Raw genomic sequence first — 23,845 nt, forward strand, 5'->3', positions numbered from 1 at the left:
AGTCTGGGACTGGGTTCCCTTGTCACCATTTATCACACTGACACAGTGACAGTGACACAGTCACGGACTAGAGGTTAAAGGACTACAATGCCCTCTCATTTCTTCTTCTGCAGGTGGTTTCGTTTCGTTTGCAATCCCTCCCTAGAACCCGAGGGTTTCCAATTTCCACTTCCTATTTGGTACCAAAATTCAGTTTCGACTCAGATAGTAAATTGTGTAGAAATTGAGCTTTAGAAAATGGCTAAAAATCGGAAGAACAACGATAACGATGAACCAAACACTGCTCCAGAGCCTGACCAATGGTACAACCTATCCCTAGGTTCCTCCTTTGTGGATCACCGTCCCTCCCCAAAATTCTGTACTTTACGTTGTAAGTCTCAGTATCCTATAAATTTTTTGTGGGTTCTGTTTGTCTGCCCAGAAAACTGAGGAAAATGAAAGCTTTCGGAGTATCATATATGAATTATGATTAGTCTGTTATGAAAGAAAATCTAAATATAAAGCTTTTCAAGTCTTTAATTGTGTAAACTTGTTTTGTTTTTAATTTGCACCATCCAAAACTTGTGAAATTAGAAACTTATACTATCACTTAGTTGTTCTTTGATTTGAACTTCTCTGCTACCAATAGAGAGTCATGATGTCAAACTTTGTACCAAGTTTGTTACTTTATTTTCTTTTTCTTTTTTCAGATGAATTTAAACCAGCTTCAATTGATAAGAATCAACCTGGTTCGTTCCACAAGAGCAAGGACAACAGGGTTACAGTTGAGTTTCACAACAACCAACAAGGAAAACCCAAGGTTACTTTTGAAGGTGTCAGTGAGGATTACAAGGAGCATGATGCTGTTTTGTTCTTTGATGGTGAGAGTTTTCGGTTGGAGAGGTTGCACCGAGCAGTGAAGCGGTTGAGACATCTAAGGCTGCCTGGTGAATCTGCAGCTCCAGCAGCCTCAGTCACGAGTACATCAATTTCAGCACTGGAATCTTATTCTCCACCATCTGGTGGAAAAGGAGCAAAGCTTCAGTCTTTGAACAAGGATGTTCTTCCTCATATGCCGGTAAGTTGCATTGATTTTATTATCATTCATATCTGTTGAATGAAGAAAGAAGGCTGAAGTGTGATCTGTCTCAAAACAGGGATAATTGTATGTGTAATTGCATACGCATTGCATATCCAGGGATATTGATTGACTTTGCAGTAGAGTATTTGATCTTGTGATACAATCTATGAAACCTGAGTAGAGTTAAGGTCAGGGCTTGCAATATCTGAGATTTAAACCAATTTTTGCGTCATATAATTTATGTTTCACCACCACAACCAGAATACTGAATATCAGAGATCTGCCTATGCTGGCACATGTGGTTTGTGTGCCCGGTCTTTGTTGCTTGCACTAATCAGTCACAATCACCTCCTTATGAATGGGAGCGGTAGCAATATGAAACTCATACCCCTCACTATTATTATTTTGCACATCATGGAATCAAATGAAATCTTGCGTCTTTGTTGTACTTTGTATTTTCTTTTTGCTGTCTATGGGGCTGAATTCATCTTCTTGGTGTGCTAACTGCTATTATCATATCTAGAGAAAGTTGCCCATATCCTTCTGTTCTGCTTCACTTATAACCTGAAGTATTGAATGCTGCAAATTTTTTTCCCTTTTGTTAAATAGAATTGTGAAAGAATTGGATTTGTTAAATAGCATGAACATCTCTTTCTGATTGCACATTCCTTACAGGAATTCTTACAATTATATGATGATTCAAACTTCTTGCTTACATGTAATTGTACAGGTGGAGGTGAAAGGAATTGATATCAACAACTCAGAGAGCATAGGTACATGTGTTCTTAAACCCCTGTTTGTTCTATGGTAATTTTGTTATTCTGCATTATATGATGCAATCTTCTAATGTTTGACCTTCATGACTGGATTTCTTCAAATTCAAATAATAATGTCATAATGGTACTTATTTTTCACAAAATAAGATGATACATGTAAGTAACAGATGCATGATGACCGTCAACTTTCTTTCGCTATCCTGCGCCAGGTGGAGCCTTTTAATGAGAAAGTTGTTCTTATTAGCTTAAAACGTTTTTCTGTGCAAAATACACTGCCTTCAGAGAACATGTGATTATATAAATCATCCTTCTTTTTTATACTTTTTATTTTCAATTTGAAGTTGAACAGAAAAGTTGAATTTGTAAAATTAAATGTTGATAAAAATAAAATAAAATTGTAGTTGCATATACTGCAATAAAAATCAATGGTAGTTTGATTTTTTTTCTTTGGTATTTTGGTGTTCTGAATTGACTTTTGATGATTAAACAGATGGACTTACATTAAATGCCTTAATTATTGCAGTTTTTTAATCTAGCTTTTAAAAAAAAAAAAACATGTTGATACTTTTTATAATCTTCTTTCTAGCCCCAGGCCCAACATCTGAAGCTGACAAGGATTTTGATTGTCCACCTTCCTTACCAAATCCACCAGCTGCATCTCCTGATGCAGAACCTAGAAGTGATGAGATGGATGAAGAAGTAGATGTTGTCATTGATGATGATGATGATGATGATGTTGTTGTGAATGAAACAACTGGGAAAGGAAAGTCTCCTGTAAATGAATTTCACACTGGCATTGACATTAACATACCTCATCCAGGTGATCTGGATGATGAGATTGCTGATGTAGATGTAGATGATGTGGTGGATAATGTCCCAAATGCTGCAGAAGCCCTTAGAGCTCAAGTGAATGCTGAGGTGGGAGGGAAGCAGACTTCAAGCTCTAGTGATAGTAGTGGGAGTGAGAGTAGTGGGAGTGAAAGCGGCAGTGGAAGTGGCAGTGGAAGTGAAAGCGAGAGTGCGAGTAGCAGCAGTGATACTGAAAGCAGTGAAGGTGGTGACTCAGTAAATTCTATCTAGTTATAAAGACCTTACGTAGCAAAGTAGTAAGTACATAACATAGCTAGCATTAATGTGATTCTCCATGGAAAAATGCTCCTCGGAAGTAGTAGGTACAAAATGATGCAAACATGTCTCACTCTTGCTACTAGGGTGAAAATTTGATTGAAAGCTTGGTAATTGTGTACATCTAGACCACCATCTGGTACAGCAGAGATCCCATGTGAGGGTCTCTTCTCCAATTTGGTTGACATTCTTGAGTAGATCTAACAATTTGATAGGAGATTGACCAAGTAAACTGTATTGTAAATTATGTAGATTGCACTACTTTTTATGATGTATCTAATACCAAGGGACATGGTCTCGGAGGACAAAAACTGATGGATTGTAATGTTTATTAGCATCTATTTTATTCACTATTTTACTGCCTTCGAATTTTCGATGTGTCTAATCACATTTGAAACAAAGTGTTGAAATAAAAAAATTCATTGACAGCAAATTAAATATTGGTCCAAGTTTAAAGAAGTTGGGCTCATAGCTAAAATGGTTTTGTGGACTTATTGCTAAATTGGTTTAGGCCCAAATGAATTAATATTAATATTTTTACAAAGAAAATATTAACGTACTGAAAGCAGTATTAGAACATGTACATTGAGGGGGTGACTGTAATGGGAAATTACTCTCACCCACACAGTACGTGAGGCCATAACTGGCTCCACTCTATCAGTTCCTCTAAGTCTATAAAAAGGGATTAAAGGAGGCAAAGAACACATAATAAAAAAAGCACCAAACTGCTGAAGAAATACACAAAGAAAAAAACACCCAACTGCTGCAGAAATACATAGAAGAAAAAAAGAAACACCGAACTACTGCAGAAATCCAAAGAATAGAAGCAAGCAAAAGAGATACGAAGCTTTGTCACAATACCACTAAGAAGGTATAAACAAATTCATTTAAGTATCCTTTATGAACAACTGACTTGCAGGTAAAAAAATATGTATGTGAGGCCATTGTACAGAAGCCTGAACTTCCTCCATGTTTGATATCAAGAAATGTATCATATCAACAGAGACCTCAGCAGAGGAAAAATGTGAACAAATCCTCCCAAATTGGCAATAATTATGCTACTTACACAAAGAGAGCTCTCACAAGGACCTCTCTGTTGTGAATTACAGATGGGCTTCTGCAAGAACCCCACTGTACAAGTGTTGTGAACCCCTTGTGAGTGTCCATAGGCACATTGTGGTACTCAGAGAAGACCTTGCGAGTGTTCTTGAGTACCAAAAACAAAAAAAATCAACAGTTCAGACGCTTTGTTACATGCTCAACCCACCTTCAGCAGAGCGAAATTCCAAATCTGCAGTTTGGAGAAAGAACAGGTAGCAAAACGTGCTGCAAATGGAGAAAATGAATAACTCTATTTTAATCTCACCCATTGGCATAAACAGAAGAAAATATATTAAAGGAGATGCAGAAATTACTGAGTGCCAGAAAGCTTACAAAAGCTGATGATTCACACCCATGTTCTGTGCTTCAAAATTTGCCAACAAAGAAAAAATCCCCAGCCAGACAGCCCAAGAAAATTATTAAGCCAGCACTCCTCTGTAGCAAATTGCAAATATCATAAAAGCTTCTCACTTTGTTGCTGGCAAAACATGAAGCAACTGAGACAAAGCAAAGCCAACATCTCAATTGGCAGTATGATGGCCCTCTCAAATGATGTGAGTCTACAAAGGGAAATATGCAAAGCCTTAGAAATTCCAATCAAGTTGGAAAGAAAAGAAGGCACAAAGCATCAGCAAGCAAAAGAAAAAATGGCTCACCAAGAAGCCTCCTGTGTTGGGGCTATTGAAGAACCCAAATGCAACATAAGCCAAGAACAAAGAAAGCCTTCTTGTCAAGTCAATACAAAACCAAAGATGAGTATTTTTTTTATTATCCAAAGGACTCTAAACACATAATGGGTAAAGACAAAACCCATTTTGGTGGAAGTCTGCCACAAGTACATAGGAAACAACAAAAAGCCAAAAAAAGGTCAAGCATGGATTCGTGGCTGAACTTTGAGATTAAAAAATGGGAGAAGGTTCAGCTATGAAGTTGGTACTGCCAAACTCAACAAAATACACAAATAGCTCTTTGGCTTGTGCATGTTGTGTTAGGCAAAGAAACCCAATTCGTGTTGCACATAAGGAAAAGAAAGAAGAAATGGCTTACAGGACCTACTCTAAAATAAAAGAGGGTTGAGGTTATGTTATTGTGTCAGAACAAAAAAAACACAGAGTTGGGAAGGCCAAGGAGAGACCAGCAAAAACAAGGAAGATGAAAAGAAACAAAAAGACAAAAAGAAGAAAAGTAGCAAATAAAGAATAATAAGCTCTGTACTTCTTTTTGGTTCAAAAGCTCTATATTTCTTTTGACAAACAAACGATGCCTTTCAAGTTCCCAGACTTTAAACTAATAATTTAATAGGCTATAAGGTCTAATTCTGACAGAAAGGAGCAAAGGAAAGGACCAACCTTGTTTTGATATCTCTTTGGTTTTGGCGTTCCAAACTCAAAGCTCTGAAGTGATTATGGCTAGCGGGTAGCTGAAGAGATATAGAAATTGGTCCAGTTTGAGTTTAATTTAAACTACTCCGGATAAAGATGAGAGTGACTCAGTTTGGATTAATCTCTACTACTCCAAATAGATATCGGTTTCAAATGCAGTTGGCTCTCAAAGCCTCTCTGATGTGGGCTTTTTGTTTATGGGACAACTAATGAAAATGTCAAGACCTGAAAACAAATTGATGGGTTGACAAAATAAATTACCCATTAACTCTCAAAAGCCCAAAATATTTTATAGGTGGTCCAAATAAATTATGTGGTTCATGGATTAATCCTTAAAAACCATATGTGAGTAAATTAATGGGCTCTTTAAAATGCCTTTTAATTTTCTTTGGACATTAACAATAAAGATGGTACAAAACCATTCCAAATTTTCTCATGGGTCATCTACCCTGCAAATTTCAATGAGATCAAATTCAAATCTCTCAAATATACAAATTCTTTCAAAGGGCCATTTATTCTTTGAAAGTCCAACCAAATATTCTGAACTACGTCCGGTTTGATTCCGCCAAGGATACGTAGGCAATTTGGAAATTCAATCCAGATACGACTGCAAGCCCAAACAGAATCCATAGTGTCCTTAACCAAATTCGCCCCAAACACTTTTCCAACCACATTCATCCAAATTCCATAAAATATTTCTCATACCACAAATTCTTTCAAGGGGTCATTCATTCCTTGAAAGTCCAATCAAATTATGTGAGAACTACAAAAGGCTTGATCCCTAAAATGGGGTATGTAGGTAGTCTAAGGTTCCTTGGATGCAGCCGTAACATCAAGTAAATTCCATTATTTATTTCATTCTTCATATTGGAATCAAAGGGTTTTCTCTTTCCAAAAAGATTATAATTAAGAGATATTTTTATCTTGAATGAATCGTACTCAATTAAACAATAAAAACTCTTATTTATAAATAAGAGTGAGATTATGTTCAGTGAATTTTTAATTACTTTATTACATTTTTTATCTAACACAAAGTATTTGAATGGGGCTGCAATTTATTCATCCGACCTTTTTTTAACATGAATATGTTGACTGGGTATGCCTGTGCCATACCAGCTGCATCTCTTTAGACGAAAAGTAAAAAGACATGTTTGATGGATCACAGAATTCATTGAGAGCTCAAGACTTGAGTAATTTAAATTATGTTTGTAAATTAAATCTCGTAGGCTGCTAAGATGGTGGAAATACATTGCAATGTTCTTTACTATCTTTGCATCGGTATAGGGAAGTCCTTCTAAGAGCAACTCCACTCATTTGCCCTTTACCATGGCAAGGGGGGGCTAGGGAAGCCACTATTCACGTGAATAGTTGCTGCCCTTGCAAAAGGTTGTGGTGTTTCCACCAATTGCCATGGTAACAACTATTCACATGAGATATGAGGACAGAAATTTGTATAGAGTTTTGCTGTGGGAAGTGAAAACTACAACTAAGTATTTATTTATTTTTTAAATCTAAAATGTTTTGTATTTTTTGTAGATTTTTTTAAAATTTTTTTGTTGCTGATGTCATCGCTGACGTCAGCAAACTCGGACTGGAACAAAGGCAGATCTTGCCTGAGGGCTAGCCTGGTTTCGTGGGCCCCATCTCCTGCCAGGGCTAGCCCTTGCTGCTGGAAACAGGTTTTGGGCCTAAACCCCCCCAGCCCTTCTTACTGGAACTGCTGCTCTAAGATGGGGGACACAATATATGGGAATGTTTTCTCTAGGTACCACAAGAGTAGTTTAGTAGCTCATGAAGCTCTGTTTGTCAAGGGATGGCAATTTTCTTTGCGGGTAAGGGTCTTCGTGGGAATTCGACCTTAATGAGTCGGGTATGAATGGTATGGGGATGGGTACGGAGAATTTTTTGGGTATGGTGTTAGGGAAGGGGCGGGGATGGTATTTTAATCCCCAACCCGAACCCTTCCCTTTTAGAGTATATATATTTTTTGTTTATATAAATATGCTATTAAAGTGATTGTACTGACTAAGTTTTATATTATTATATTATACACTTATATAATTTATTTATACAAATCTTAAGCCACACTACTTATTTATCTAGTTAACTTTCAATACATATATAAACATTCTTATATTGTCTAATAAATATATATCATATATATTTTCATTATTTTGCATAGGTATATATTTATTTCAACATAGTTATATATTGATTTTTTTCTTCCGTAACAAGGCTAGTAAGGGAACCCATTCCCCAACGAAGGTGGGGATGGGGAATTCCCGATATGAATATTGCAGATATGAAGGCGGGGATGGGAAAAAAAGCTTAACGGGGATAGGGATGAGAATGGCATACCCACCCCCGATTCGACCCATTGCCATCTCTATTTGTCACAGCTAGAGATATCGCTACTATTTAGTTCATGTCTGGGAGGAAAGCCACTGCTCTGCCATAAAATAAAATTAAAAAAATGATGCTTCTAACAAAAGCAACTAAGAACCGTTTATAAGCATAAGTTAAACTTCTTCAATGTGTTCAAAAGAGTTTATGTAATACTCCAACACAAACCAAAGACGTTTTAGTTGCATTAAAATTATTTGCCCGATAACAGAACAGTTTTACATGTTTCTTTCATCTAATCTAATTTATAAGCAGCACCGACGGTAGGGCATCAACAAAGGGCCGACTCAAATACATGCTATGGAACTCAAATCCTCCAGGATAACTCATGGACAAATTTAACTCCATTGATAATCAGTCGTGCAGTGTTCCCAATATGTCCTCATCTCGATATAGATGGTACCTACAATGGCACAAATAGTTTCATGAGCATCAATTGGAAAAATATCAGGCATCACTTTGAAAGCATTCCAAAGCCTATGCACAAGAACTTTGAGAAAAGGCACACCAAATATTACTTGAGGTAAGACATCCTAATAATACCATGTGGGGGCTGGTGCCTTATTCTAACTCACACCCGAGATCTTGAGATGATTATAAAGAGATGTCATGTTTTATCTGCAGTTTCCACTTGTTCTTTTGGGTACAATGTGCATTTTCCATTTAAGTAAAATTCAACACCTTTAAAACATTATGGCTAATTAGTCAAGCCCAAAACAAGATCAAGCTTGATTTGTGTATATTAATCAAATCGAGTCAAACGTAAGCTCTAAGTTGCCTGAAACATCCCAAACAATGCCTGAGTGCCATAGCTCAAACACAGCTAAGATTACTTAAAATTTCTCAACTCAAGCTGACATCCTTCTGTGAGCTAGAATTGAGCTTGAGCTCATACGAGAACTATGAAGCCAAAACACAAGCTAAGAAAGATGCCTACTTGAGCGAGAGGGAGAATGGGGGCCATTTCCCATGAAACAAGAAAGATGCCTACTTGAGTGAATTCATTGAATTGTAATCCTAATCAATGACCCAACCAACATGCTTGAGGAGCCTAAGGCTATTTGTTGTTTATAGATAGATACATGCATATTGATATATGCATGTAAGACATACATTAAAAAACTACATGGGCAATCATGGGTATAAGAACACAGAGACATGTCAATATGTAGATACATGTGACGACAAATACATAAGTATTTATCAGTACCCATACTTATGCACAACACAACAGATTTGTATAACTGAAAACCATCGAATGAAAAGAATGCCACTCTCATTGTTTGGCTAACATGTCATATATGGAAGGGAATTCATCAGCACAAAATCAAAGATCTGGTTTCCTTTATCTACAAATGTGAAAAACAATATGTAAAATAAAAGCCCCCATGCTTCAATGAAGAGCTTGCAAATCCAAGTTTCAGCTTTCAATATATCTAGATTGAATTAAGGTTCGCAAATTAGCATTGGTTCAATATAGTGCCAATAAAACTATTTGCATCATGACAGGAATCTTTTCAACAAGTTAATTATAATCCTTATAAGCTAAATTATCTACTTAATCACTACTTCAAATTACATACCCTAGGCAGTTTATGCTAATAGTCAACTGAAGCACTTAGGCTGAATTTACAGAAAAATGCTGAGGTACCTTGACTCCACCCCCATATCACAGAGACTACAGTCAAACTCATGAATGGATCATGTGTCTCTGTAGTTTTCTTATATTTTCATGCACAAAGCACTCAATGCATCATGTATACTAAACGCATCTGTAAGTAGATACGTGAATATGCAGAAGACACACACATCTGCTAACTTAGTAGTGCTTTACTTGAAAAATTACATCTAGATTTTAGACAAAGAAAATGTATGTCAAGATACTTAAGCAATAAGGCCCTGTGAAAAATATATACGTACTCTTTATCACCAAGCTTCACTTCAGTTCCTCCATACTCTGGTAACAGAACAGTGTCTCCTTCTTTCACAGTGGCAGGGATAAAGCTGCCCTCCTTATCACGAGTCCCAGGACCCACGGCAATGACTTTTCCAGAGTTAAGCTAAAGTGTAAAGCAGGAAATATTCAATTTTCCAAAAACAACATATATTTCAATCCATGCATGCCAGTTACTAGTTCTCCTTGAGGAGAAAAATTATACTTCCAAAATATCATTTTTGGACTCTTCTAATTGAGACAGACTGGAATTCATTTAACAGCAAAGCCACATTCATATTGCATAAAATAAAAGGCCTAAGTTCATGTTACTGTTTCTACCAAATTTCTGTATAAGAGGGAAATAAATTAATTAAGGAAAACCCCAATTAAGAAATATATGTTTCGATGTGGATTTAAAACAAGACCCTTGCCTTGCTACCATAAAAGTAATCAAAAAAGGATTAAAATGTGAGAGAGAGCAAAAAATCAAAAGCCTATACTATCTAACATTCCACTACTTTAAAATCCAAGAAAACAAAAACCCACAGCCATAGCCCGGTATCAGTCAAACACCAGCGACCCAATTCTGTTCCAAAGAGGATCCACATCCCAGAAACCAGAGACTACTCTAATTTTCATTTTATGTCATTATCCTCGAGTTTCTCAGGAAACAAACACAATAATGAGAAAGTAGGGGGTGATTAAAATGGTAAGTATACCTTGGCGGACTTCTCAGGGAGTAAGATTCCGGTAGTGGTTTTTGATGGAGGGACAATTCTCTCAACAAGAACACGATTCAACAGTGGAACCAAACGCTTCGCCATCAGAAAATTGGCAAACAGCACACTGAGGGTAAGAGTAAGCCTAAACTGCTAAACCCTTCAATCGAGTCTTTATATCTTGAGTAGGGTTTAGCTTTTTAAAGGGTTCGACCAAAAGTAAGTAAATGGTTTTTGAAGGGTTTACCGTCTCTCAGCCCCTTGAATTTACATGAAAACCCTTTTTTTGCCATTTCCTTTCCAAAGGAAAAACTTTGAAAAATGACCCTTTTTGTCTCAATAAATAAATAGTTGTTTTTTGAACAAATTACAAAAGACCACCAAACTAGGGGTAATTTTCAAGTTCATATATGCTTTTAGAGATATTTACAACTACATACTCAAACTCACGGAAAACCTACAATTTAACCCCTATGTTCCTTAAACTGTTGGTGGGTCTGTTAAATGCTGATATAGCAAATATGAGTCCCATTTTTTAATGACGTGGATTCCACGTGGACAAAACCTATAATAAACAATTCTATGTTTTCAAAAATAGGTTTGTAAAAAGTAAATTTATATTTGATCACAAATGGTCCTTAAGGTTTGTCAAATTATCACCTTTGGTCCTTTATTTTATTTTATTTTTTATGACATTATTGGTCTTTTATGTTACACCTCACACATCAATTTGGTACATTAAAAAATTTCTGTTAAATTGCTAATGTGGATGCCAAGTGGATAAACAATGTTTAAATTAATAAAAAAATGAAAAACTGATAAAAAAAAGTTTATAAATATATATATATATATATGTTGGCAGTGGCAAAGCCACTCCTAGGCCCGGAGGTGGCCCTGCCCCCCCTAAAATGTTTTAATTCTCCTTAATCATATTAAATATAATAAGAGAATTTGTAAAAACCCCTTTTTAATTTAAATTGAAGTCCCCCCTAAAACAAATTAGACATAACTAAATTAGAAATTTTTAGCTTTAAACAGGTAATTATTGAAACCTTAGGTTTTTTATAAACTTGTATTTTTTACTTCCCCCCCCCCCCCCCCCTAAGTTTACAATTCTAACTCTACCCCTGTAGGTAGGAGATGGGGATAGGTCTCGAGTGGAGGTGGGGCTGGAATTTGGGTCGTGGCTAGGGGATGGGTCTTGGGCGGGGGTGGGGGTGGGGTGGATCTCGAGTGGGGATGGGGGTTGTATGGGTGGCGTTGGGCTTGGGAGTTTTCTAGGTAGAGAGAAAAACATAGGGTGAGAGAAAGAAAGAGGGAGAGTGGGAGGGAGGTGGGGAAGGGGGATTGGGAGTTTATGGGAGAAAAGAGAGTAGGGATAGAGAGTTGAGGGTGGGGACAAATAGATAAGAGGTGGAGGGTGGGGGAGACGGAAGGGGAATAAAGGGAATGGGAAGGTAGGCGAGATGGAAGGGGAAGAAGAGGGAGGCTGAGTTTATTTATTTATTTTCTCTTCTTTTTTTGAAATTTATATAATGTTAAACATTTCTTTTCTTAAAAAAATGTTAAATTATTTTATTAAAAAATATATTTTTTTAGATCCACGTGGCATGATCTCATTGGATATGTAGGCACCACATATGTGCCGCGTCATCAATTTAACATAACTTCATGGCAGAACCAAATTGATGTGTGAGGTGTAACATAAAGGACCAATAATCAACAAAAAAATATAAAGGACCAAAGGTGAAAATTTGACAAACCTCAGAGACCATTTGTGATAAAAACCTATAAAAGAATGGAAATAATTAAAAAATAAAAGAGAAAAAGAAAAATCTCTCCCCCTCTTTCCTCCCAGGCCCCCAATCACCATGTTGACTATCCTCCCATCGTCCCACCCACCCAACCCCATCCTCCCCTCCACCATCACCCTACCACACCCAAACCGGCGACAACCTATACTCAAACTCAATCAATTTCAACCTAAAATCCCCAATTTCAGAATTAAACACCCATTCTTTCAACTTTTGGGTGAAAATCGGTGGAAGTGATTAATTCACTATTTGAATGAGTTAGAGTTACACAAATGGGAATGAGACTGTTTAAAAACTTAAATTGAAAATGAAAATGAAAAAAAGCGATCTCTCATCCCACAATGGGTTCAAACCAAAAATCCAATCTTGCACAATTTCAAACAAATTATAAATAAATAAATAAGTAAAAATCACTCTCCTTCCCTCTTTTCCCAGCCCTCCCCCAATTGAACAAGGGCACCATGAGCTCCAGCGAGGTCTTGAGAACGTCCCCCATAATGGGTTGTGAATTTTTCGAGGTCGACGACGACCCAACCATCTGGGCTTTACAGATCGAAGATTTCTAGGTCTAAGGGAGTGGACAGTGTCGCGCGTTGTTGACTGGGGACGGTCAATTTGAGAAGGGCAGCGACAAAGTGCTAGACTCCACAGTTGCCGGATGAAGTTGTAAGGATAGATTTGCTACGTTGGAGCCTCACAAGTTGAGTGGGGTATGGTGAGTCATGAGTTGAGCCTCGAGAAGTTCTTTTCTTGATTTGTCTTCTACAAAAAATCGAAGTTCTTGCATTATTTGAGAGAGAGAGAGAGAGAGAGAGAGAGAGAGAGAGAGAGGATTCCCACGAGGATAGGCAAGTCTGCATCGATGGCGGTTGTTTGTGCAAATAATCTCGCGGGAGAATATTAGCTTTTAGATCATTCAGCCTTCGATCTTCCTTCTCTCTCTTCCTGTAAAAAAGATCGGAGTAAATAGACCACACCCGCGGGGTGGCGGCGGGAGCCGAGTAGAGAAAATATGGAGAGTGGAGAGTAGAGAGGGAGAGAAAGCTTCATGTATTTTTCTCGAGTATTAGGAGTAGGTTTTAGATGTACCTTGAATGATGAATGAGGTCATCTATTTATAGGAGCCTCTGGGCTAGGGTTTCGTAGAGAATATGCTGAGTTTATTCTCTACCTAAATTCGTAGGGATCGAGTCGAACTTAGATAATATCTGAATTAATGATATTATCTTCTCTTTATTAGGATAATGTCTAAATTAATAATATTATCTTATTAAATAAAGATAATATCATATTAATTAAGATATTTATCCCAATTAATTAATTAGCCAGATAAACTGGTTCAATTAATTAATTTAAGACATAATATTCTTTTTCACGTGGCGTGCTGTGATTGGAGACGAAAATATTTCCTCCCACAGTGATTCCGGCGGCGAACTATAGAGGGGCTGGGTGTTTGGGTGGCGATGTTGGGTCTAGTAGGGTAAGTTGGGCCGAGGGGTTGGGAGGAGGAGAGGACAATGATTTTTTTTTTTTTTTAAAATGAAAATTAAATATTTAATATAATTTTAGTTATTTTGTATAATAGTTTATTATTTTTTGTCCACGTAGAACTCCATGTCATTAAAAAATATGTCTCACATTTGACATGCAAACATTTAACAGATTCACTGACGGTTTAGGTAACGAATGGGGTAAATTGTAAGTTTTCGTGAGTTTAAGTATGTAATTGTAAATATCCCCAAAAGTAAGTACGAACTTGAAAATGATCCCATAAAAGGGGTACTCTCACACACACACGTACGATGCCAAGGGAGATTAAACTGTAAGAACCTTTTTGAGTATTAATTATTACATTATAAAGTTAGCTCAGTGCTGTATAAGAATTAAACTAGTAGATTCCTAATTTTATAACTCGTCTATGCAGTTAGACTTATCAGATAATGATATGATAGGGCTCCTTAGTGTTTGCTGGGCTAAGAACTCTACTCTGTCAATGATAGGTTGGATAGAGATAGAGCTTAGTGTAAGCATAAAAGTATAGGCCCTGCACTCATAAACATACGCTCATGAAAGGTCCTAAACCATATTCAGTAGCCTTGAGTCTTTTGGTTTACTGATTGTACAGGTCTTGCTTGTCAATCATGTCTTCGTCTGCAGGTATGTATTCTTACATGTGGTATTAGTGCTACACTAACATGTTTAGGGTTCCGTCTTGCTTTTCTGTTGAAACTTTTACATGATCAAGAACATCGTTAATCTATTTAATATTTTTATTTTTATTTTTATGATCCTATATTTACAAGGGGACTCTACTGGATTTTCAGTATAAGTATTCTTTCTTGGTTTGAAAATATAGATTAAGGGTTTTTGTTTTTGTTTTTTTTTGGTGGTGGGTAAAAAGTGCCAACAAGTGCTAGATGTTGGACAATTATAGGGTTCCAAAAGAGAATCCAGGGCAGTTTATGTCATTTTTCCTTTTTTTTCTTTGACCTTAAAATTAAACAAATTTTACAAAATTAGGGTTAGAAATAGATTCTAGGCTTAAATGTTCAAATAGTCCATGTGTTTTACATATTTGGCAAATTTAATCCTTTTGTTTTTAATTTGGTCAATTCAGTCCCTGTGTTTTACTCCGTTAGCCAATATTATCCATTATGTTAAATTACCTTTAAAAAAATTCATTAAAAATTAAAAAGTAATATAAAAAAATTGTTAAGTTCAGTTTATAATATTAATACAAATAACAAAATAAAAAAATTAATAAGAAATTTTGGAAAACCAATAGACTGTGTCCTCCACTCATATTTTGTGGGGGTGGATGGGATGGAAAAAGGAAGAGAGATGGAGGAGTTGTGGGGAGGGAAGGGAGGGCTCGGGCTAGGTTTCTTTATCCCTCCAAGGGTTTGTTGGTTCATAAATTTGTGCCCCTCACCTGGGCTAGGGCCCGATTCTTTGATGGCTCCAAGAGATAACCCATCAAGGAAACCTCCAATTGTTGTACTCATGATATTGAAAGGTGAGGCACTTTACTGCAATGAATGTGGAGCAGAGCAAAAGAATCAGTGAAAAGAAACTGAAGAACTTGGTTGCCATGTTGGGATTCGACAATTGAAAAACAAAGAGAGAGAGAGAGAGAGAGAGAGAGAGAGAATAGGGTGGTGGCTGGGACTCCTCATGGTGGTTGTGGAGGCATGAGAACATAGAGGCTGTCGGGTTTCCACATTGTTTTTTTAACATTTTGTTATTTAAATTCATATTTGTTTGCTTTGTAAACAGAACTTAATAATTTTTAAAATTTTAAATGAATTTTTTAACGGCAATTTAACGAAATGAACAACATTGACTAACAGAGTAAAATACAGGGACTAAATTGGTCAAATTAAAAACATAAGGACTAAATTTGCCAATTGACTAAAACACAAAGACCATTTTAACATTTAAGCCTAAATTCTATAACCCAAAATAAATAAATAAATGAATTTAAACCAGTAAGAAATTTTCTTGGCAATTCTTGCCATATTTTGTTCTTTTTCATAATATAGTAAATTACCCAACGAAATCCCACTAACTAAAATTAGCAAAACAAATGATTTTAATCCCATCACTTTCGAGTCCCCTCACTTCAAGGTGCCTCATCCAAATATAATGTTAATGTTTTAAAATTTTATCAAGTGGATAAAGTTTAGTACGCCAAAAGACTTAAAGATTGGCTATAAAGACTGAATAATCGTTCTTTTCAACTTAATTCTTATCTTGGTTATTAGGGAGCTACTATTTATACAGAATGTTTAAGACTTTAGCCACTCAATTAGATGGTTGTTAGCACCGTATTTATCTATTTTGTTGGTTCTAATTGAATGCCTTAATGATTTTCAGTTTGTATAATTTTTTGCAATGATGATTTATGAAAGAATATTTGAAATATAGATGGTTTGGATCGTTAAAAAAAGTATAGGGAACCCTAAAGGGTGTCCTTCAATAGAAGATAACAATTTGATGTAGAATACAACAACTGGGTCTAGCCCAATAATGTATGTAAGAAACCCCCTCCTCTGTAATTTAGAATATTACTCATACTCAAAATAAAAAAAAGTGACAAATATGTAAAATAATACTCTTTGTATGGAAATACAAAGAATTAAAAAATAAAAAGAAATCAGAATGTATTTCGAACAAAAATTATCAACTGATAAGATAAAATAAAAGATAAATATGAAAAACTTTTGATAGGCAACTGCCCAAATTCTGGAACACGTGGTCTCCCGCGTGGTTGCTGAGAGGTTAGTTTAATACTTTTGGTTCTGAGAAGGCTGTAAATAAAACAAAATGGTTATTTTATTATTGGGAGACTGAGAGAGAGAGGGAGAGAGAAATGGCGAGATTCGCGTTAGGTGGAGATGAAGATGGAGAAGGCGAAGGATCCCGTATTCCCAGGCCCAAGAAGCCTCGTCTCCCTCCTAATCTCCTTCCTCAATATCCCGCAGCTCGCATCGCCATAATCGAACAACAACCACTACAACCACCGCAACCACAATCGCAACAACAGCTACGGACTGTTGAGGAAGATGAAGAAGCAGATGAAGAATCCGAAGGAGAAGAAGTGGAGAGTGAAAGCGAAGTAGAAGCAGACGAAGAGAGTGAAGAAGAAGAAGAAGAAGAAGACGAGGAAGGAGAAGAAGAAATCACCGTTGGCTGCTTACCGCAAGTAGGAAATTCCTACCCCGTACGGGTGCCGCGGATCATCGATTTGCTTCTGCAGAACCGCACAGCACAAGCCAACCACCAAGTGGGTTCTGCTTCGGCCAGCCTTACATCCAACGCCGGAGTCCAAGAGGGCAGTCCTCCTCCGATCTCACCCGTCACCGATGGGTCGCTTGTCTTCACCTTAGCCGACCCAGAAGTGCTTGATTGCCTCATTTGCTATGAACCCTTGACCATCCCTGTCTTCCAGGTAAACCCTCCTCCCAAATTTGAATAGCCATTTTCGTTTCGATTGTTGGGTCTGCGTTGAAATTCTACGGTTATCTGTGGTCTTATATGATGGTTAATTTGTTTGCTTTGATAAAATTTCCCTCATTTGTTTGCTAGAATATTCAAGGATTCAATCCTGGTTGAATTTGATTTAGGATTGTGATTGTAGTTCTGTAGATTCTTATTGTTCTGAGGTTAGTGCTTGTGGCCATTTAAGGTAATTCTTGAATTAGAGTGTGGACTAGGGAGCAGGATAAGAGAAGGGTAGTGTGGATTAGCTTGGCTTGGTTATGTTAGGTTTGTGGGATTGTGGAAATGGGATTAGTTAGGTTTGTGGCACATTTCTTGTTTGCCCCAATTGTCAAGAATTCTCCTGATAACAGCAAGATACTGCTCCTAGGATACACCCACTCCAAACCAAACACTTGTAGCAGGAAAATTAAAATCTGTGTGGCAAAGGTGCAGTGTAGAAAAATATGATCCACAAACTCCTCATTTTTACACAGCAAGCACACTGCGGAGAAAAACATGCATAAGGCCTTCTTCCCTGGAGCATTTCACAACTGTTTATGAACCACCAGCCACGTGAAAACTTGCATTGGTTGTAACATCAGCCTTCCAAATGAACTTGAATGGTTCAAAAGGAGGATCCAATTGATGGACGACCAATTGAAGGAAGAATGATTTGCAAGAAAAATTACCTGAAGGATGAACAAGCCATGATCTTTTGTCAACTCACCACTGGAGTGCAAAGAGACATAATCCATTAAAGAGGCATGATGTAAGTATTGGAAGATGATTCTCCCATCCAAATACCTTCTCAAAGTCTTACCCTAACCCCTCTACCTACCACAAACTTTACAAGAGGAGAGAAAGAGCGATACCCCCGAGAGATGTACTTCCAAGGACATAAGAATGTGCTCGCAACAACTCGAGAATCCCACCCATCAAAGTGTACTTTACAAGACCCCAACTTCTTCTACTGTGGGATCCAAAAATGATAAGGGACAAGGATTACCACCCAAGGGAAGACCCAAATACCTTAGTGGAAAGACACTTGGCAGTGGCATCCAAATTCTCTTTTGGTTATGAATGTTGTAACACTGTCCCACCATATCAGTAAACAATAAACATAGGTGGCTTTTCTAATTTGTACGAAAGAATTTATGGCTAGTTTTTTATTTATTTATCAGAAATGACTAGTTTTTTTATTTTTTATAATCCATTTCTTGATATTGTATTGTAGGACTCGTTATAGAATTTTATGATTATTTGCAGGGTTTTCCTGGTCTTGTGATTCAAGATAATTTATATTTTATGAGTATATAAGGGATGGGTTTGGTTAAAAATAAGGGCAACTTGGTTTAAATGTGACACAATTAAGTAAACAGGTCAGGTTAAGGCTGACTTGGATTTGACACAAAAACAAAATCACAGGGCACGACATGAATCCATTGTCACTGCTGTGTGCCTTTGGCATTCGAGAGCTTTGAAACATTTGACTTTATCTGATTGTAACAGTATTCATTTCTTTTGGAAGGCAAAGCTCCCCTGTTTGAGCCAACATAATTGATTCACTCATAAATTGTACATGGAAGGAGATTTCAAGGAATTTCCCTGACATCTTCCAAAATAGCTAATGCGAGTTTTAAGACAATTGTAAAATGCTTCTTACATTGTTAGAAGTCTTTTTTAGTTGATGCATCTGAATTTTGTTGTTGTTGGATTCTAGCGATCTTAGCGGTTATTTTTATATGATTCTTAAAATTTAGATCTACCAATAAACGTATATTTAGGTTAGATTGATTACCCAAGACCAAATATTTTCATTTGGTCTCCAACACAGAAATTTAACATTGACTACCATGTTTGTTTATATATATATATATTTTTGGTTTTCTTTCTTTTCCTTCAAGAAATTTTGGTTCTTACAAAAGATAAAATAAAAGAAAAAGAAGCAAGCACTGGCCATTTAAGGGTCTGGTCAGATTCAGAGTAAGAGAGGGACAGATTTGAAAGATTTGGACGTGTGTGTGTGTGTGTGTGTGTGTGTGTGTGAGAGAGAGAGAGAGAGAGAGAGAGAGAGAGAGAGAGAGAGAGAGAGAGAGAGAGTGAGACCTCACGTTTTAAGAGAAATTGTTAAAAGATTTATTAAGGAAGAATAGATGATTTTGTTCAACAGAAAATAAATTGAGAGAGTTGAGAGGGTGCATAACCTCCCTCTCCCATACATTTAGGCACAATCTTGTTTAATCGGGCCCTACTTTGAAACTCATGGTTTGCAAGCTGATTTTTAGATTTTGCACCCCAACTCTTAGGGTTTAGTATAATCCAAAAGTTTATTCCCCTTTGTCATTTGCCTTTTGGTTAGAAATAGGACCTATTGGTCTCTCGTCTAAGTCATAAGCCTACGCAAACTCTTGTACACCACAACTGACAACACCGTGGTCCTTCACACATGGAGCATTTTCCCAAATAAAGTTTCACATTCATGTGTGCCTCTGTGGTTTATGTTTTTCTCAGTGTTGGAAATCTCCTAGTCAAATTCGAGTCTTTTGTTTTATAATTTTAGGCATGTTGTAATTGTTGCCAAGTGTGAAGACAGTTAAGCAAGATATATGAAGATTACAAACTATGGAGTTCTTTGGTTCTTTAGCTTGTTGAGTTTGACTTTTAAGCTCAGGAAAATCCTTATATTGGTTTGCTTTGTCTCTCCGCAGCATAGATTGACAAGCATCAGTATCAAATATAATTAGTCATATTTGTTTTTTTATCTGCATTTTCTGGGGTGAAGTTTTCAGTTATCAAACATGGCAAACAATTATCACAACATTTTAGCCTAGTATTGCCTACAAATTGAAGTTTTCTTCTTTCAACATTATGGCAACATTTATTATTTTATTTTTAAAATTATACAGGATGTTCGCTTCTAAAGTTTCTTGTTTTATTTTACTTTAATAACCTTTTTAAGTGCAAGAGCCATAACCTTAAAAATATAAGTATCATAGGGTTAGTGATCTTTGATATTTATGATCTGAACCATTCTTAAAACAGTCTGCTACATTGCTTCTATGAAATTGAACCAAAGAGTCTAGGTATATCCTCAAGATCTGCATTATCTATTTTTATCCTGCTATCCAAGCTCTTCATTCATGTCATAAGTTTATTCATTTAACCTGCTAACTTTTGCATGCTTTCTTGGAAATTCAGTGTGAAAATGGGCATATAGCTTGCTCCTCTTGCTGCACCAAGAGTAAAAATAAATGCCCCTCCTGTTCCTGGCCCATTGGCTATAATCGTTGCCGGGCCATTGAGAAGATTCTGGAATCAATTAGAATTTCATGCCGAAACATCAAGCATGGCTGCAAAGAAATGGTAACTTACAATAAAAAAAATGAACATGAAAAGGCATGTATGTATTCACCTTGTTCATGCCCCCTTTCGGGCTGCAACTTTATCTCTTCAAGCAAGCAGTTATACCTACACTTCACCGTTAGTCATGTGGATTATGCAACACGCTTCCTGTATGGCATCGATTTTTCCATCACCTTAAATATTAAGGACAAATTTCTTGTTCTCCAAGAAAAGAGAGAAGGTATATTATTTATCCTTGACAATCATGCTGAAAAACTTGGAAATTTAGTGTCGCTTCGTTGTATTCAACCCATCTTCAAGGGAGGCTTCTACTATGATCTTCTTGCTAAAACCAACGGAAGTTCTCTCAGATTCCAGTCCTTCACAAAGAACTCTGCAGGCCAGGTTATTAGCCCTTCTTCAACAGGTTACTTTATAATCCCTAGTGATTTTTTCAGTTCTGGCAAGCTCAACATGGATCTCTGCATATGGCGTAATGGTCAATGCCCAGCATCCTTTCAAAGTATTGGTGTTGCTTAAAATAAGTTGTACTATCAAAGGAATGGCATTGTGCTGGAAAGGATCTGGTGTTTTACATATTTATAAATGTCACAAAAGATGTCTTTTTCTTTTCTTGTTGTGGACTTCACATCTTGTCTACACACCAGTATATGTCCATATGTTATACCTCTTGGTAAAATGGGTACTTATGCTGAGTAGTAGCTTTACTGCACCCATCTTTACTGTATATACTTTTGTTGCGTGATAAGAAGTAATGACACCGGAAAAGTTATGTTTGTGTTGAAGGTGGAATTCCAAATCGTGTATTATGTTAAAAGGAAAAAAAGAAAGTAGGATTTCTTACAAAGTAAAGCATTGTTATTTGCTACCGGTAATTTAGGATTGCATCTAAATTCAATCAGTGCCATTTTTGTCGTAAGATTGAAGGTAAATTAAAATGGTTAAGAACATGTTCTGCTTATCCTATATTGAAGGTATTAACATTTGTATTATGTTTCAACATGAAGCTTACCAAGTGCAGTGCTGAATCTCTGTTTCTATGCCATTTTATTCTTTGTCTCTGCTTCTGTTTTAATTTGTTGTGATTAGAAACAGCTAAACTGGAAAGGTTATATTCTTTGTTCATCAAGTTAGCAGAGAACCATTAGTTGCCAACTTGCATCTATCAGTTTTACTGGGCCTCATATACTGTCATGACCAACTGGTCTAATTTATGTTTACGTTATAGAATTTAAATTATAAACTTATGTTTACGTTATAGAATTTAAATTATAAATAAGAACTTGTAATATGTGTTGTCTTTTATGCAACGTCCTGTCAGCTCCTGGATTGTACATTTTATTTTATTATTTTTTATAAGTCGTGCACTGTTTATTTCGGACATCTGGTGTACAGCATCAGGTTTTGATTAAAAGAAAGAAACTATGAGCTATATTGTTCTTTGGTGTTTCTTGTTATTAAAGCTAGCTAGCAGTCTGCTAGACGAAATAAAACATGTACTTCAACGATCCAAATCATCTATTTTTTAAATTTTTATCTTAACATCATCTTCATAAAAAAAATAAGACAAATCATTAAGACATCTAGGACATCTTGTTTCCCATTTATGTGATCTCCAAATTGAAAATACCGAACCAAAGATTTAGTACACGTGTTCTAATTTGGATTTGATTCTATACACTGCATTAATATTATAGCTAATGAATTATGTTCACTGAATAATCTTTTCCTACATCTCCACCCATAAAGGCTAAGGCAAGGGCAAGGGCAAAGCAAGGGCAAGGCAAGGGCTGCCACTATTCACGTGAATAGTGGCAGCCTTGTCATTTGTGGTTCCACCCCAAAAGGCTAAGGCTAAGGCAAATACTATTCATTGTACTTTATTTCATATTTTTTTATACTTTAAACCATTAATTTTGATAATCTTTTGTAATTAAATTTTCGGATAAGATTTTTGGTTGCCACTTGTCCATTATTTTTTAGAAAAGATTTTCGGATGAGAATCTCGGTTGCCACGTGTCTTATTATAGATAAAATTTTCGGATATTCATTAAAAAAAATTTATAATCTCATATTTCAGATAAGATTTTCACCCTCTAAAATTTTGCCACGTGTCCCAAGTCAGATAAGATTTTCAAATATTTTAAAAAAAATTATAATCTCATATTTCAGATAAGATTTTCACCCTCTAAAATTGTGCCACGTGTCCCACGTCAGATAAGATTTTTCATATATTTTTTTAAAATTATAATCTCATATTTCAGATAAGATTTTCACTATCTAAAATTGTGCCACGTGTCATCTCTATTTTCTGAATCCCTCTATAAAACTACACCATCAACTCATACCTCTCACACAATCTCTTATCTATTCCTTCATTTCTCAGATTTTACAAAACACATTTTACTCTCAATGTCAAACTTGAGGAGAGTGTTGGAGAGGCAACAAAAAGAAGAGGAAGAAATTCGGTGCAGACGTGCTGATGAAGATCGGGAGGCCAATGAAGAAGAGGAAGAAATGCTTGCAACAACGGTGTGTGTGCTTAATCAATCAAGGCAACACCGCCGTCGTCGTACCCCGAATGTAGACAGACGTAGGGAGTCTCGGGGTAAGAATCTCTTGGAAGATTACTTTATCCCAAATTCGTTATATCCTGTTTATAAGTTTCGAGAGAGATATAGAATGCAGCCACATTTGTTCCAAAAAATCATGCATGATATTTGTAATTACGACACATACTTCATTCAAAAGTATGATGTTGTTGGAGTTTTGGGTCTTCTCCCGGAGCAAAACCTTACAGCTGCTTTGCGGATGCTTGCTTATGGGGCATTTGCAGAGCAGGTGGATGAGATTGCAAGGATGGAAAAATCAACTATCCTAGAGTGCTTGGTGAGATTCTGTGATGCAGTGGAAAATTTGTACACAAGGGAGTACCTTCGCAAACCCACGCTGAGGGACTTGCAAAGGCTTCTACAAAAAGCTGAGTTGTCCACGCGCCTCTAGCTTCGACAGAAGATGCCATTTGTTTTTTGATACAAATGGAAAGTAGTAGAAAAATGTGAGTGGAGAGTAAAAACTATTGGAAGGAGAAGAAATTGTATGAAGATTTAGTGTGGAAAGTGAATAAAATTGTTAGGTATTTATAGGGAAAAAATCTAGAATTTTGTGGTATTTTTTTAAAAA

General features: G+C 36.5%; 3 protein-coding genes across 4 annotated transcripts; 2 read left to right on the plus strand and 1 right to left on the minus strand.

Annotated features, from left to right (window-relative positions):
• LOC18781873 (ELL-associated factor 2) lies at positions 80–3,329 on the plus strand. Of its 2 annotated transcripts, none has more exons than XM_020559819.1 (4): positions 80–370; positions 690–1,057; positions 1,791–1,833; positions 2,423–3,329. In XM_020559819.1, exons 1-4 carry the CDS (start codon positions 238–240, stop codon positions 2,914–2,916), a joined length of 1,038 nt encoding a protein of 345 aa, XP_020415408.1. In that variant the 5' UTR covers positions 80–237; the 3' UTR covers positions 2,917–3,329. The 2 variants fall into 2 exon arrangements, with proteins under 2 accessions (XP_020415408.1, XP_007217252.1); XM_007217190.2 differs by having other exon boundaries at positions 2,429–3,329.
• LOC18783885 (10 kDa chaperonin, mitochondrial) lies at positions 7,925–10,711 on the minus strand. The gene is made up of 3 exons (XM_007215120.2): positions 10,503–10,711; positions 9,768–9,907; positions 7,925–8,250 (listed from the first exon to the last, which is right to left on the minus strand). The coding sequence occupies exons 1-3, from the start codon at positions 10,605–10,607 to the stop codon at positions 8,202–8,204; spliced, it is 294 nt and encodes a 97-aa protein (XP_007215182.1). The 5' UTR covers positions 10,608–10,711; the 3' UTR covers positions 7,925–8,201.
• Positions 16,610–21,454, plus strand: LOC18783006 (E3 ubiquitin-protein ligase SINA-like 7). Its single transcript, XM_007217669.2, has 2 exons — positions 16,610–17,267; positions 20,498–21,454. Exons 1-2 carry the CDS (start codon positions 16,689–16,691, stop codon positions 21,179–21,181), a joined length of 1,263 nt encoding a protein of 420 aa, XP_007217731.1. The 5' UTR covers positions 16,610–16,688; the 3' UTR covers positions 21,182–21,454.

The sequence above is a fragment of the Prunus persica genome, chromosome G3 (genome assembly GCF_000346465.2).
Source record: "Prunus persica cultivar Lovell chromosome G3, Prunus_persica_NCBIv2, whole genome shotgun sequence".
Taxonomy (NCBI): Eukaryota; Viridiplantae; Streptophyta; class Magnoliopsida; order Rosales; family Rosaceae; genus Prunus; species Prunus persica.

What these genes read in the sequence shown, in the direction of transcription:
- LOC18781873 (XM_020559819.1), top strand. Translation starts at nt 238, where the DNA reads ATGGCTAAAAATCGGAAGAACAACGATAACGATGAACCAAACACTGCT. An exon ending in AAAATTCTGTACTTTACGTT is followed by an intron (nt 371 to 689) that starts GTAAGTCTCAGT and finishes TTCTTTTTTCAG; the next exon opens with ATGAATTTAAACCAGCTTCA. An exon ending in ATGTTCTTCCTCATATGCCG is followed by an intron (nt 1,058 to 1,790) that starts GTAAGTTGCATT and finishes GTAATTGTACAG; the next exon opens with GTGGAGGTGAAAGGAATTGA.
- LOC18783885 (XM_007215120.2), bottom strand. Translation starts at nt 10,607, where the DNA reads ATGGCGAAGCGTTTGGTTCCACTGTTGAATCGTGTTCTTGTTGAGAGA. An exon ending in TCCCTGAGAAGTCCGCCAAG is followed by an intron (nt 9,908 to 10,502) that starts GTATACTTACCA and finishes TTTACACTTTAG; the next exon opens with CTTAACTCTGGAAAAGTCAT. An exon ending in GTGAAGCTTGGTGATAAAGA is followed by an intron (nt 8,251 to 9,767) that starts GTACGTATATAT and finishes GTGCCATTGTAG; the next exon opens with GTACCATCTATATCGAGATG.
- LOC18783006 (XM_007217669.2), top strand. Translation starts at nt 16,689, where the DNA reads ATGGCGAGATTCGCGTTAGGTGGAGATGAAGATGGAGAAGGCGAAGGA. An exon ending in TGACCATCCCTGTCTTCCAG is followed by an intron (nt 17,268 to 20,497) that starts GTAAACCCTCCT and finishes TTGGAAATTCAG; the next exon opens with TGTGAAAATGGGCATATAGC.